General features: G+C 45.8%; 1 protein-coding gene across 2 annotated transcripts in view; it reads right to left on the bottom strand.

The window, feature by feature from the left end:
• The window catches only part of ACP1 (acid phosphatase 1), a 35,509-nt gene that overhangs the window by 19,117 nt on the left and 583 nt on the right, over positions 1-15,809 (bottom strand). For both annotated transcript variants that reach the window (XM_077488695.1, XM_077488696.1), the window contains exon 2: positions 7,575-7,648. In XM_077488695.1, the coding sequence (XP_077344821.1) occupies positions 7,575-7,648 (74 nt within the window). The remainder of the gene's footprint in view (positions 1-7,574; positions 7,649-15,809) is intronic.

Here is a 15,809-nt window from a genome sequence, read left to right as displayed (position 1 = left end):
CTGGAGACCCTCATGCAAGGGATTTCTCAGCTTCCTGAGTGAAGCCACTGGGATACTTGAGTGCATTTCTCCAGAGGGAGAATCACTCTTGCCTGTCCTTATCCTGACCCATTTCTTTGGGAAGGGAGAGGGAGAACCCAGCCAAATCTCCCCAGACCATGCAACATTAAACGACTAGATGAGCAGATTGCTCTCACAGAAGAAATCTTCCAGGTATTATAGAACAGAAGGAGTTTGGAAAAACATTAAGGCGTCTTTGGCCAGGGTGACAAATTAAAAATAAAAAATAAAAATGGGATCAGGCCATACAGGTACGAATCTTTTAAGCCCGATTCCATTCAAAATAGGCACACCTGGAAAAACCTGCTTAGTTTTTTTTCCCCTCTTTTTGTTATCGAGGAAAGGGACAAACATTGCCATTCAGGTCTGGAACCAGAGGCCTGACTAGAACCTCCAGAATAATCATCCCCTAAGAAAGATAAGCCAAAGTGCTTTGCAGATACAAAGAACATATAAACCAGGAAGCATTGGGGGAGAAATCTTCAAAATTCCAGCTTAGCCACAAGCTATGATGCATCCATGTCAATTCCTTGCAAAAACACAAACATTCCACCACCTCCATGAGCAGGGACATCCCTTCATTGGGAAGATGCCTTGGCATTCAATTTAATTGGCTTGGGGGACCTAGGACATGGACTGAGGTTTTCAACTTCACAACCAAGACCTGAGAGCAGCAAAAAGGTAAGATGAAAAAGAAGAGAGCAGCAGATGCTGGAATTTTGAGCCTACCCTTCCTCTGAAGTGATACAAGAGAGCTCTAAACGCCTGAAAATTTTCAGGATACTGATCTGTCAGACCCAAAACAAACATTCCGTATGAAAGGGAAAATTTGCCAACAGCATTTTGCAAGGCAATTCTGTAAAGCACATGAAAATCAGCAAGGCTACCAAAAGTACTTACTAGTCCAGCCACGGGGCCACCTTTCCTGGGTAGAAGGCCAATTTCTTTTAATCATTCTTTATTTAAAAGATGTTAGAATACAAAATAACAAAACAAGTCCTGTAAACATAGTGGACTATGCGAAGACCCACGCAAGTAATCACAGAAGGCAGCGTTTTAGGTATTTGCCCAGAAGGAAGAGAAGGCAACATAATTTATGTGTTAAATCCTGGCAAATGAAGCCCAAAAGATGTTGAGTGGGTCAAAGTATAAAATTTATCTCAGTTTGCAAAATATTAAATGTGGATAGATTGTAAAGTAAAAAAATAAAAATAATAATAATAAAAAAAAATAATAAAAAGGAAGGACCTCAAAATACTTTAAACAGGTGAGATAAAAAAAGTGTGTTGTGGTGTTCTACATTTAAACTAAGACCCTTCCAATAAAGCCGGGGAAAGAGATAAAGGACAGAAAAAGAAAAGAAAGAGGAAATGGTGGGAAGGAAGGGCAGAAGGGGATAAGGGGATGGGGGTTAGGGAAACTGCACCAAGCAGGAGGAAACGTAGGCCCGTAAGTTCAAAAAGCCATGGAACCAGCTGGAACTTTCCAGAGGAGAAGCCAGCAAACAGTTCCTCCTAAGCACCTGAGTACTTCACCACTGGAATCATGTATTGCAGATTTTTTCAGTATTCCCTTGAGAGCTGGTTATGTTCTGCAGATGCTCAATATCCTAAATTAGAACCATTGTTGTAAGGTGGGAGGCTAGGGCGACTTATAGGGTTGAGATGCAAGAGCATGTCATGATGATCAGATGAATAAGGACAGACTTTTTATAGATTTTAATAGGAATATCGTTATGGTGAAGTAGAAAGAAGCTTGGGTCCTTAGGCATACAGCGGTCAGTGAACTTTTGGATTATCACATGTACCTTAGTCTAGAAATCATGCAGATGAGAACAGGACCAGAAAATGTGTAAGAGGTCTGCTTGAGCGTTGCATCGCAGGAATCCAGAACGGATGGATATTATGGAGCGTCTAAAAGCTTAGGGATATGAGACCAATATCCAGATAACAGATACTGATAGATGAACGGAACCACAATGTTAGCATTTTGGACTTGCCCTGGGGTGTAAGCTCAATGTTAAGGTCATGTTCCCATTGATTCAAGAATTTGGGTGTAGTTGCTGCTATTTCTGACATTAGGAGCTTATAAGTTTATACAGAATGAAAGAGCATTAAAAAAAATAAAAAAAAAAATAATGAAAGGCTTTTTGACTGACATGCTCTCTCGCAGAGTGAAAATGGGCATTCATGAAGCGGAGCTTTGAGAGGGAGCATAGAAAATGAAAATGGAAATGGAGGGGGGGTGTTAGTTGATATTTACTGGCAGTCATCCAAGATCACTTTTGCAAGTCCAATCTTCACCCATCATGGTGAGCCAAGTCCAGAGGGCCTTCAGAGAACCAACCCCCCATGATAGAGTTCACCCCCCTGGACCATTATACCCCCTACTGGAAAATATCTTAGCCACATATCAATGTGCAGGGTTCCGTAAATGCAGGGTCCCGTACCGATCAAACACATTACAGGCAGTGCCTGCATTGCGTTAATTTTTTTGTCTGGTGCAGAGTCCATGTACCATTCTTTGAAGCGATTACAGCTATAGTAATGGATCTAGCTAGCACCAGCCTGATGGTTCTGTTGAAACCATTGAGGATCTCATAGAATTTTGCAGAGAGCTGCCCAGCAGGGAACAACACCTTTGAAAACCTGGCAAAAAACCCTGAAGTAGTGCCTATTTTTGCCAGTGTCCAATCACCTGTAGGTGGCGCAAAACTGTTAGCAAGGATTAATAGACTGGTACTGTGTCCCATGATGTACAATAAAGAAAGGACTACATCCACAGGTTCCCAAACCTATCAAAAAGTTCTGTGCATTTCCTCTCAGAAACAAATTAAATTTAGCCTTTACAATCACTTTATAAACCTTTTTTTTTTTTTGTTTTCTTTCTTACCTGCTCTGTGTAGTGGATTTGCAACAAGCAGGCCCAACCCTCTTCTCGTAGTTTTACAAACACTTATCTCTTAAGTGCTGTTATCAATAAAAGTAAACCCTCACTGGGCCCATCCAATCTTAACAACCTAGGCCCCATCTCCTTGCTCCCCTTCTTATCCAAACTACTCGAACGTCTGGTCTACTTGATCTCCTTCAGTCTGGATTTCATCCTCAACACTCCACAGAAACTGCTCTCCTAAAACAAATGATCTAACAGCCAAAACCAAATCAACACTATTCTGTACTCCTACACCTCTCTGTTGCCTTTGATATGGTCGACCAACCCCTCCTCCTCAAAAAACAAAACAAAAAAAAAAACGCTATGCCTTTGGTCTCCATTACTGTACTCTTCGCTGGTTCTCTTCCTACTTATCCAACCACACCTTTAGGATTTCTTACTTCCTCCTTTCCCAGTTGGGGTCCCCCAAGGTTCTGTTCTTGGACCTCTCCTATTTTCAATCTACACCGCCTCCCTGGGGCAACTGATAGCCTCCCATGACTTCTAATACCACCTCTATGCTGACGACACCCAAATCTATTTCTCTATCCCTCAGCTCACTCCCTCTGTCTCCTCTCGTATCACTAATTAACTATCCAATATCAGTCTGGATGTCACACCACTTCCTCAAACTTAATCTATCCAAAACCAAACATATATATAAAAAAAAAAAATTTCCTCCCCTATATGCCCCTTCCCCTGATCCCTCTGTCAAAATCAATGGTACAATTAAAAGCCCATCCCCACATGCCAAGGTTCTAGGTGTAGTCCTGGATGTTGAACTCTCCTTTAAGCAACACGTCCAATCGCTGTCCAAATCCTGCCACCTCAACCTCCAAAATACGCCCCTTTCTAACCAATGACACAGCTATTAATTCACTCGCTGGCCATCTCTCGCCTCGACTACTGCAACTCCCTTCTCATTGGCTTACCTCCACATAGTCTATCACCTCTTCAATCCATCATGAATACTGCTGCCAAACTCATCCACTTCACCAATCTCTCTGTGTCTGCTACTCCTCTCTGTCAATCCCACCAATGGCTTCCGCTCGGCCAAATAATTAAATTCAAAATACTAACAACTACGTACAAAGCCATCCACAATTTCACCCCCAGCTACATCCCTAGCCTAGTCGCTAAATACCAACTAATCTTTTTCTTCATTCCTCTCAAGACCTCCTGCTCTCTAGCTCCCTCGTTCCCTCCTCCCATGCTCACCTCCAGGACTCTTCCAGAGCCTCTCTAATCCTATGGAATGCCTTACCCCAATCTGTTTGATTATCTCCTACTCTATTAGCTTTTAGACTATCCCTGAAAACCCTTCTCTTCAGAGAAGCCAACCCTACCTAAACCTATTTTCATTTTCTACATCAACTCACCCCCCACAGTTATTAAAGAGGGATTCCACCTACAAAAAAAATATTAAAAGCCAGCAGCTATAATTACTACAGCTGCTGACTTTTAATAAATGGACACTCACCTGTCCCGGGTTCCAGCGATGCCGATCGATCGCTCGGCTCTCGGCTGCTGCCGCCACCATTCTAGGTGAGGGAATCAGGAAGTGAAGCGAATCGGCTTCACTTCCCGGTTCCCTACTGCGCATGTGCGAGACGCGCAGCGCAATAGGAATTCTCCGTGCTGTCTCTGAGACCCGTGTGTCTCCCAGCAGACAGCGTGGCAGGACAGGAAATGGCGTAGACTCCCACGGGAGTCTATGCCCGGAAGTGGGTGTAAATACCTGTCTTTGACAGGTATCTCCACCCCCCTCCCCCCTGAAAGGTGCCAATTGTGACACCGGAGGGGGGGGGGGGGGGGGAGGGTTCCGATCAGCGGAGGTTCCACTTTAACTTTTGTTTCCATTTGACCCTCCCTTCTAGATTGTAAGCTCTAACGAGCAGGGCCCTCTGATCCCTCCTGTATTGATTTGTATTGTAAGTGTACCGTCTGCCCTCATGTTCTAAACCCTACGCAAACTGTTGGTGCTATATAAATCCTGTATAATAATATTATTAATTAGTTGCTTCTGAGACACCCCATGGTTCATTGACCGGCGCTTCTATGCTGCATAACCCATTTTAAGTTGCTTTTGCATTCCCTGCATTAGGGCAAGAAACAGCTCTGACACAAACAAAAGTTGCAGACTGAAACTCTCCAGAGGGTCCTAAATTAGATTTACTGCCTGAATTATACATTCATTTGTCACTGCTTGAAGTTAGAAAACTGTGTGTAATCTGTGTATAGATTTTTTTTTTCCCAAGCTACCATAAGAGGTACAAGTACAAACTCAGAAGCAGATCACCTTTTATTTAACATACATAAAATTAGCTAGACATGCGGTAGCCATGGATATGATATAATCAAACTCTTAGGAGAGTATTTACAGTTGAGGCTCAAATCTCCATTGATAAGACAATATTTGCAGTTCCCACCATGAATTATAATCACTTGAAGGTGTTGCAGCATTATAAATTCACAAAAAAGGATAAATATAGATATTCAAGTTGACACAGAGCAAGCCACATTTATAGAAACTGGAGCAAAGTATTATAGCGGTGTTCTCTACTCAATAGTCTAATAGAGAAGCAACGCTCTTCCATGATTACCTTTGGCTGGGGAAAGCACACAGCATAACAATGTAATCAAATAGCTAAAGCAAGTAAAGCAATATTAAAACTGGTCATATTTTGTCATTTTCTTCCACGTTTGACATGCATTTTTTAGAGCAACAAAAGCAGAACTTGTTCATGGGACGCGGTGTAAAATATACATAAGAGAATGAAAATTATCTGCAAACTTTAACTTTATTTTATTTTTATTTTATTCAAAATAGAAAATTTTAATTTTGAAATGGATGGCAGCAACACATCTCAAAAAAGTTGGGACAGGGCAGAAGAGCTGGGAGAATATTTTGCAACAGGTCAGTAACATGATTGGGTATAAAAAGGGCATCTTAGAGTCAGTGTGTCTCTGAAGTAAAAATGTGCAGAGGTTCACCATTCTGTGAAAAACTGCATCTAAAAATTGTCCAATAATTTCAGAATAATGTTCATCAATGTAAAATTGCAAACACTTTAAAAAAGATCATCTACAGTACATAATATAATCAAAAGACTCCGAGAACCTGGAGAAATCTCTGTACACAAGGGACAAGATGCAATATTGTATGCTTGTAATAGTCGGGCCTTTAGACCTCGCCACATTAAAAACGAACAGATCACTGCATGGGCTAAGGAATACTTAAAAAAAAAAATCACTAAATCACTGTCTGTGAACGTTTATAGAGAGTGTTGTTAAAAGAAGAGGGGATGCTGCACTGTGGTACACATGGCCCTGTCTCAGCTTTCCTAAAAAAAGGGTTTCATTCATTTGAAAATTATCTTATTTTTTTCCTAAAACTAAGAAATTTCTCAATTTAAGCTGGTTCTAAAGCCTCAAGTATTTATTTACCTTAATGCACCCTAAGCATAAATAAAAAAAAATACAAACACACACCACACCACACACATACCTTCTCTGCTACAGAGATGGCGGATACCCCAGCTCCCCCCTCCTTACCTGAACCCTAAGGGCCGGTTCACACTGCAGGCGATGCGAGGCGACACCGACTTGCCTCGCCGCGACCTCAGCGGCAACTTGCAGATGACTTCTGTATAGAAGTCAATGCAAGTCGCCCCGAGGTCGCCCGAAAGTAGTACAGGAACCTTTTTTCTGAGTCGGAGCGACTCGAGTCGCTCCTCTCAGAACGGTTCCATTGTACAGAACGGGGGCGACTTGTCAGATCGAGGCGAGGCAAGTCGTGTCGCCTCGCATCGCCCGCAGTGTGAACCGGCTCTAACCGATCCAGCGATGTGCATGGGAGCAGTGGCTCTTACTGCTGTTTCCCCTCATTGGGCAGATTGATAGCAGTGGAAGCCATTGGCTCCTGCTTCTGTCAATCAACTCCAGTGATGAGAGAGTAGGGATCTGAGCAAAGTCCCACTGTCTGTGTCAATGGATGTAGCAGAGGCCCTTGGGAGCGAACATACACACTAGAGCTGCACAATTCTGGGAAAAATGAGAATCACGATTCTTTTGCTTAGAATGAAGATCACGATTCAAGAATCGATCCATAGTCTACTTAAGCTCCATACATACTTGCGGGACATTGGAGTGCACCTTTGGATGGGTATGACTTGAATGCGACTTTGACCACTGATAATGGACAACTGTTACACAATTGTTCCATGTAAAACATACAGGTGCGACTTTCACAGGTTAGCTTTGAGGTTTATGGTCTGCAAGTCACATGAAAGTTGGACCAAAGTGGTGCATGAACTACTTTGAAGGTCCCATAGATATGAACGGTACTCATTGGAAAACAGTGTGTAATTTGTCACGTAACTTTGATGTTTAAAGTCTCACAAGTGTGAATCAAGCCTAAAATAGAGTGCGATTTCCATCATCCTCACTCCTGTCCTGATCATCACTATCTTTTCAATGTGAAATAAGAGATCTTGCAGACAGACACAAATAGCAGCAAATCTATCCCGGTTATCATAAACAAACATTTATAAGACAAAAATGTTTATAAAGCTATTACTCACCTCGTGCGATACACCCTCATCAGATACCAACTTCCGGAAAACCGCTTCAGCTATTGGGGACCGGCAAATGTTACCTAAAGTGAATTCAACAGTTTTATCAGCATTTCAGAATTAAAATAAAATCCAGCTTATGAAGCTTACTTTTCACGAACACACTGGGGTAGATTTACTAAGGCTGGTGCAATCAGAACCTGGTGCAGCTGTGCATGGTAGCCAATCAGCTTCTACAATTAAGCTTTGGCAATAAAACATGGAAGTTGATTGGTTTCTATGCAGAAGTGAGCCTGATCTTGTAATTTCCAGCTTTAGTAAATGAACCCCATTGAGCATTAGTCCATTTCAGTGGTTGTAAACCCTTACAAACCACTTTGACCTACAGGTAAGCCTAGATTAAGGTCCAAGAAATATCTCCTAAACCTATACTGTTTAGGAGATATTTGCCCGAAGACAGGCACCGCTGTCTACGGCGCATGCGCCGTAGCCAATGGCGCACTGAGCGTGGCATTCTCAGCGACGGAGCTGCCGCGCGCGTCGGCTCACGTGTGCAAGCGCGGGAGTGACGTCATCGGGCTTCGCCGAATGACAGCGGTGGAGCTGCGAGACCCCACCAAGAAGATGGATGCGCCGGACTACAGGAGACAGCAGTGACTTCACTGGCTCCTGTGTCAGGTAAGCGACACATAATGGACTACTATGCGATGCATAGTAGTCCATTATGCTTTGCAGGGAATGAAAGAGGAAGTAAACTCATCAGGGTTTACTTCCTCTTTAAGCACTGAAAATTAATATTTTCACAGGCAGCTGCCAATTTGAGTTCTTGGCTCCTTTTAACGCTCCTCTACTAGATTACAATCCTCTTCTAGGTTGAATGAAAGCCAGAGCCATTTATCCACATCCTGCGAGCCCAGCCAGTCATGAACATCTCTTGGGGGGGTGTCATCATGTTGGCCTGGGCCAGTACTGATGCAGTGAACGGCACTCGCATGACAGCCTTTCAGTGCAGGATTAAGGCTGAACACAAAAACTTATTTGAATACATCTATCAATAGCCAAGAGAGGATATAAATCCACTTTGTGTGCACCAAATACCCTTGCATACCCAGATATTACCTTGGAAAAGCAGCAGCGTCATCATCACTGTGCTGAACATAGCCTGAGCAGAGCTGGGGGGGGGGGTTGGGAGTCCATCAGAATTTTGGTTCGTGCCAACTAACAGGAGAGGGTGGAGACAAGACCTGTCACGCTATACAAGGAGAGAGTGCGGTAGTGACTGGTCTTTATTACAGGAAATGCACACACAAAAAAAAATAAGACAAGACTCAGGGAAGAACACTTTTGGGCTGTCCCCAGAAAAGTAATAGAGGGGACATTTTCCAATGGGGACACTAGTTCTGATGACATAGGGGTTCAAGGATTTACAGGGATTTCTTCTCACTTTCTGGGTGGCTATGGGACAGGAAGTGAAGGGAAATCTCCTCAATGGGATACAGATGGTGGAAAAATATTTTTACGGGTTAGTGCTCCCTTGTTCTACCAAAACAAAGGGAGGACCCGATGTTCTCTCACGAAAAACTGTCCGGAGCTAGAGCTACCCCAATCTAGGCCAGAAGGACAGGGACCCCGACCCTCTGGGGTCAGACCACATGCAGCTCCCATCCTCACCAGGAGCTCCCTTCTGGACAGCTCAGACTCGTTCACCTGCCTCCAGTATACTGGCAAGGTTGGCCATCACTGCGCTATACAATTGTATTGTGCAAAACCCAATAAATATTTTTCAAAAAATAAAAAATAATAAATAAATATCAGATTTTAACCACTTTCAGAAGATTGTTTAAATCACTTAGTGCAGGGGTTGACAAATTTGCTTGGAATCTAGGAGCCAGGTCCGTGACGGCGATCTGGACCTGTCCCTGGCCTGACATGGAGACGAGTGAGGGGAAGATAGCCCAGGGTAAAAGTTTGTCGCCATTCCAGCAGGACCCTGGATATAGAAAAGGAAAGTGGATGTCATCCTTTCTCTTCACACATGGAGATGTAGGCCTTCCAGGTACGACGATATATCTTCCGAGAAGAAGATTTCCGTGCCCTCAGCATAGTTGGGATCACCGCGTCCGAAAGACCCCAGTTCCTCAACACCTGGCTCTCAATAGCCATGCCGTTAAAACCAGCGATGGTAAAGCAGGAAGGAGAATCGGACCTTGAGACAGAAGGTCTTCTTGTAACGGCAGTCGCCAAGGAGCGTCTGCCACCAGGCACACTAGGTCTCCGTAACAGAGACGCTGAGGCCAATCTGGGGCAATCAGTATTACTGGGATCCCCTCGGCCTCCACTCTGCGAAGCAGACGTGGTAACAGTTTCAGTGGAGGAAAGGCATAGATCAGCTGGTACTGATCCCACTGAGCCAACGGCGCGCCTGACACATCTGCCCATGGATCTCTTGTCCTAGACACAAATCTCGGCACATTCCGACTGAGATGGGAGGCCAGAAGATGCACGTCTGGTGTGCCCCACTGCAGGCACAGTAGCCTGAACACCTCCGGATGCAACTCCCATTCTCCTGGGTCCAGCATCTGGGGACTTAGATAGTCCGCCTGCCAGTTCTCCACTCTCGGGATGTAAATGGCCGACATGGCCGGTAAATGTCGCCCTGCAGTATGTGAGCGACCTCCCGTGCAGCGGCCGAGCTTCCTGTTCCTCCTTGGTGATTGACGTATGCCACAGCTGTGGCATTGTCTGACTGGATCCTGATCGGACACCCTCGCTGTCTTATCGACCAGGCGGAGAGGCATAGCCTGATCACTCTCAGGTCGAGCAGATTGATCGGCAACTTGGATTCCTCTGCTGACCAGAGGCCCCGAGTCGACTGAACTCCCATTACTCCACCCCAGCCTGATGTCCCAGCTGGCGTCCATTGTGATCACTGTCCATTTCAGGAGGCAGTAACGACTTCTCGGACAGAAGTGCCAGGGACCTCAGCCACCAGAGCAGGGAATCCCTGACTAACTGACTCACCTGAATCTGCCGATCCAGGGGCGATTTGTCCCATTTTGTCAAAATCTCCTTCTGCAGGACTCTGGTGTGGAACTGGGCATACGGTACTGCCTCGAAAAGGAGGCCACCATGAGTCCCAGGACTCACATTCAGAAGCGTAGCGACAACCACTTGCAGTTCACCGCGTCTCTGAGGGTCTGCAGCTTGTCTGAAGGGAGAAACACTCTCGCTTCCATGGAGTCCAGCAGTAAGCCTAGGTACTCCAAACGCTGAGTTGATACGATCACATACTTCTTCAGGTTCAACAGCCACCCAAATTCCTGCAGGGTCATCGCCACATCCTCCTCCAACTCTGAGGCAGAAGATGCTCTCAGGAGGAGATCGTCTAGGTATCCCACGATCGCAACCCTGCTGATACCAAACCAAAAAGGGAGAGCCACAAACTGGTAGTGGGCTTCCCCGACAGTGAATCACAGAAACCCATATGCCTCCGGCATCAGAAGTATGTACAGGTACGCATCCTGGATGTCTAAGGATGCCAGGGTGTCCCCTTGATGGAGTTCAGCGACTACTGAGCGAACGGATTCCATTCGGAACCTCTGTACTTTCACAAAGTAATTGAGGGCTTTTAGATCCAAGATTGTAGTCCCCAAGAAGGAAGGGGTACAACCAAACAGGTTTGAGTAGAACCTCTGGAAAGGTTGAGTCTGGAACATGTACTATCACCCCACGACTCAGCAGGTCCCTTACCACCCCCAAAAGGGCCTCCCGGCGAGCCGGGATTACGGGTATGCTGGAGGGGAAGAATCTGTTTTGTGGCCAAGAGAGGAACTCTATCTTGTAGCCGGAGGAAATCAGATCGCAGACCCATTGGTCGGACAGCCGAGAGGTCCACCGGGCTGCAAACCCCCAAAGCCAACCTCGCACCCGAGTTGCGGGTAGGGGCAAACCTTCATGCGGTAGCTCTTTTGCTCGGAGGCTTGCAGTTCCAGGGACGCTTATGTCCTTCAGGAGGTCATACTGTCGGGCTGGGGACGCTTGGTCGAAGCTCCAGGCGGACGAAAAAGCCGTTTGGGAGTGGAAACTAAGGGCCCTTGCCTACGGTGTGGCTCCTTAGCCTTCCTGGCCTGTGGGAGTAGAATACTCTTACCACCTGTGGCATTTTTAATAATGTCATCCAAAGAGGCTCCAAAGAGCTGGTTGCCAAGGAAGGGAAGATCCATCAAGGCTTTTTTGGATGCCCGGGCAGCAGACCAGCATATTAACCAAATCAGGTGCTTCAGCACCACTGCTCACATTGTAGCCCTGGATAACAGAGGGACTCTCCCAGGGCCGTGTCACAAACACACTTCAGGCCTTGCACTAGTTGGTCTGCTAGTTCCACGCAGACAGGAGAAGCCTGCAACAGTTTTGCCCACTCAGTGTCTGCCACACAAGTGCGGATGCCAGTACTGGTTGCATGGTTGACCCCACAACCGTAAACAAGGAACGAGCCACTGCCGCGGCCTTCCTGTCCGTGGGGCCCTTAAATGCAGGAGTCCCCTCTACCAGGATCGTGGTTACTTTGTTTAACCTGGGGGGGGTTCCACGACCGGAGGAGCCATTTTTTGAGAAGGCTCTCCTCAAAGGGGTAGTGCACCGCCATATATTTGGGGATCGAAAAGGTCCGTTGCGGTTGACCTAATTTCTTGTAAAATTAACTAATCAAAATAAGTCAGATATGGGAACACCTTAGGTGAACGTGCTGGCTTACGGGACCCAAAAGGGACCGCTACATCAGCAGAAGGATCTGCTGGCTCCTGAATCTTTAGGGTATCACGCACAGCTGTGATTAGTGCTCCAACAAGCGATTTGTCGCGCACAGACCCAGACGGGGATTCATCCCCACTGTCCCAACATTCCTGGTCAGCTTCATCTGAAACAGAACAGGGGTCACCAGCCTCAGCAGGGCCGAGTCTGCATCAGAGCTCTCCCCAGAGGGGGGGCCCCATGGGCCGCTTTTTAGCATCTTTGCGCCCACGCACCACCTCCATCTTGGCAATGAATGAATTGAGGACCGCCGACAAAGCGTCCAGAGGCACTGCACAATCTGCAGGCAAACCGGTTGCAATTGCCTGGATTTCGGGGGAAGAAACAACAGTTTCTGAAGCCATGCTGACCTTACTCTGTCTGCCACCTGATGGGACTTAGGACAGTGATGGTCCCACCACCCTAACTGCTGCTGGCTGAGGGGCTCTTTCCCGCAGGACTCACCACCCCGATTGGTTCTGCACTATCCAGCTAGTAGTGCCTGTGTCCCTTGTCAGCTCCCAGGTGCATAGGAGATCACACCGTGTCATCCAGAGCTGCTGCTTATGGAACTGAAACCGATCCACAACATGTTCAGGCTCCAAAAAAATGGCCGTCAAGCGCCCAGAAAGCATGCTACTCCTTGAGACTGGCCCAAAAACATGCTGAGGCTACAAGAAAATGGCTGCTGAGCATCCAAGGACAAAAACACAGGGAAAATTGCCACCAAGCTACAGGATAGCATCCTGCTCCTTGCCCTCACCTAAGATGGCTGCCTAACACTGAATACCATGAGGGACAGCGACACAGAAATGGTGGTTAACAGCACTGCAGTGATCGACAGACACAGCCACGCCACCCCCCCCCCCCCCCCCGGGAGAGAAAAACACACATCAGGGCACAGCCAGCGCAATCAACCCCCCCCCCCCCCCCCCAAGAGCCGCAGAACATGACACACACACTGCTCAGCAGACACATTTTGGTAAAAATAATCGCAATAAGCGATTGATTGGTTTGTGCAAAAGTTATAGCATTTACAAAATAGGGGATAGTTTTATGGTATTTTAATTAACAATTCTTTTTTAAATGGCAGCGATCTTTATCGTGACTGCGACATTATGGTGGCCAGAGCAGACATTTTTTCGGACCAATGTCATTTATACAGCAATCAGTGTTATACAAATGCACCGATTCCTGTGTAAATAACACTGGCAGTGAAGGGGTTAACCACTAGGTTGCAGTGTGGGGGTTAAGTGTGTCCTAGGGGTGTGTTTCTAACTGTGGGGAGGCGTGGCTGTGTAAGACACGTCACTGATCTCTGCTCCGATCAACGGGATCAGAGATCAGTGACACTGTCACTAAGCAGAACGGGAAGATGCTTGTTTACATTAGCTTCTTCCTCCCCATGAAGAGATGGCAGGTATCCCCGGGACCCGCAACCCGACTCACAGAGCTTGCCGCCTCATAGAAAGGCAACCTACAGGAACGTGATTCTGCTGAAGTATATCGCTGTGAGACGGTCGGCAAGGAGTTAAAGCGATTGTAAACAAACATTCACCTTGTAAAAGAGCCCATTTGGTTTAAAATAGAAATGAAAGGCAAAACATTTTTTTGTGTGTGTGTATATATATATATATATATATATATATATATATATATATATATATATATATATATATATATATATACACACACACACACACACACACACACTCCCATTATAAAATACCCTCCCCCCACTTTTTATAAGTGATCACATTCCCTCCGTTCTCAGCTGCATAAGAGCTAGGGGAGGAGAAACAGCATTACACCAAGCTTCCCAGTGAATGGCTGTGCACGTGGGTTGGGGACATGTGTCAGGGCAAGTCTGATCATTAGAGAACAGGCTGAGTCCCCAGCATAGGTAGAGAACTGACCATGTTGTGCTCTCCTGCTTAGTATGGTCAGTTTTAATACGAAAGCAGAGGGACTGGCAGGAACACCAAGGATTTCACACGAATGAAGTATACAAAGAACAGGATACTTTCTCATGCAAGTAGATGGTACAGCAGGCATACATCAAGAACATAATGTTGGGGTAACAAACACTAAGTTAGTTCCATGAACTCTGCCCCAGGATTTCTGTTTCAGGATGGCTCCCTTCTCTAGGGCCGTATATCCCTACACTATGTGTGTCAACAGAAACACACAGCCCTGCAGCCTAGGATGGGAAGGCACTAAGTTTTTAGACTGACTCCAGACATTCAGGGAAGCAGCACCGAGAGCAGAAGCTGAAAGCATTAAAAGTGGTAAACTGCAGGTTGGAATATTAAACACAGGAATACTTATTTTGTTATGCTCTCAATCCGATACGCTGAAAAACCACCAGGGGGTTAATACTACCTGTAACGAAATGGCCCACACTTCACTCAAGTGCTTCTGTTGTGTACCGATTCCTCCCAATCTGAATACAGAGATCAGATATTCCAACCGCTAACAAACACAAAACACAAATACTCGTTTGGTTACTGACTGTTTATTGAAAACACAGGTAATACTCTGGACAATACCCCACCTTTGTATTCCGAGTGGGGTAGACTCTCCAATCAGCCGTGAGAGCTGTTGGAGGAATTCGCCCCCCACCAATCTCGCAGCTAATCTACATACCCATTGAAAGGGGCGGCAGTGGTGTTATGGGCGTCACAGTGGTTAGCACTCTCGCCTAACAGTAAAAAGGGTCACTGGTTCGAATACCAACCATGACACTACCTGCCTGAAGTTTGCAGGTTCTCCCTGTGCGGGTTTCCTCACACAATCCAAAGACATGCTGGTAGGTTAATTGGCTTCTGTCCAAAAAAAAATTGGCCCTAGTATATGAATGGGGACTTTGGACTGTGGGCTCCTTGAGGGCAGGGACCAATGCAAGTGTGAAACGTACAGGGATAGGGACAATTGTAGATACTCAGGTTGAACTGGATGGACTGGTGTCTTTATTCGACCTTACTGACTATGAAACACCCCATAAAATCCAAGGCAGACAGACACAATAGAAGATTGGAATACAGCCACACCCCAAATGACCCAAAGAGTACACGAAATGAGACAATATACCAACCACCCCAAGCTAGCAGAGACCATCATGGCCTCATTAATAATGTCCTTTTACATTACATAACAGAATATCTTCCTAAACGCTTGTAGCTCCCTAAAATGCCAGGGCCCATAGTCAGTATGAAAAAGCCTAGCGTTCAGTCCCCTCCAAAAGCCCCTGTCCTTGGCGAGTCTGTCAAACTATCGAAATGTTCTTATAGTTGCACCTGTCAAACAAGTACATTGTAAAGTGGTGCCATTGACAGTGGTTAATTATCAGAACACACGCAAATTGAGAAAACATGCCTTAGGCTCCATGCACACTAGCGTTTTTTGTTTTATTTTAAGCAAAAAAAAAAAATGCTGGAAATTGCTTTTTGCAGTAGC

The sequence above is a fragment of the Lithobates pipiens genome, unplaced genomic scaffold (genome assembly GCF_037356315.1).
Source record: "Lithobates pipiens isolate NorthernLeopardFrog02 unplaced genomic scaffold, aLitPip1_a1.2 Scaffold_18, whole genome shotgun sequence".
Lineage (NCBI taxonomy): Eukaryota > Metazoa > Chordata > Amphibia > Anura > Ranidae > Lithobates > Lithobates pipiens.
This window is presented reverse-complemented; position numbering and strand designations above follow the sequence as displayed.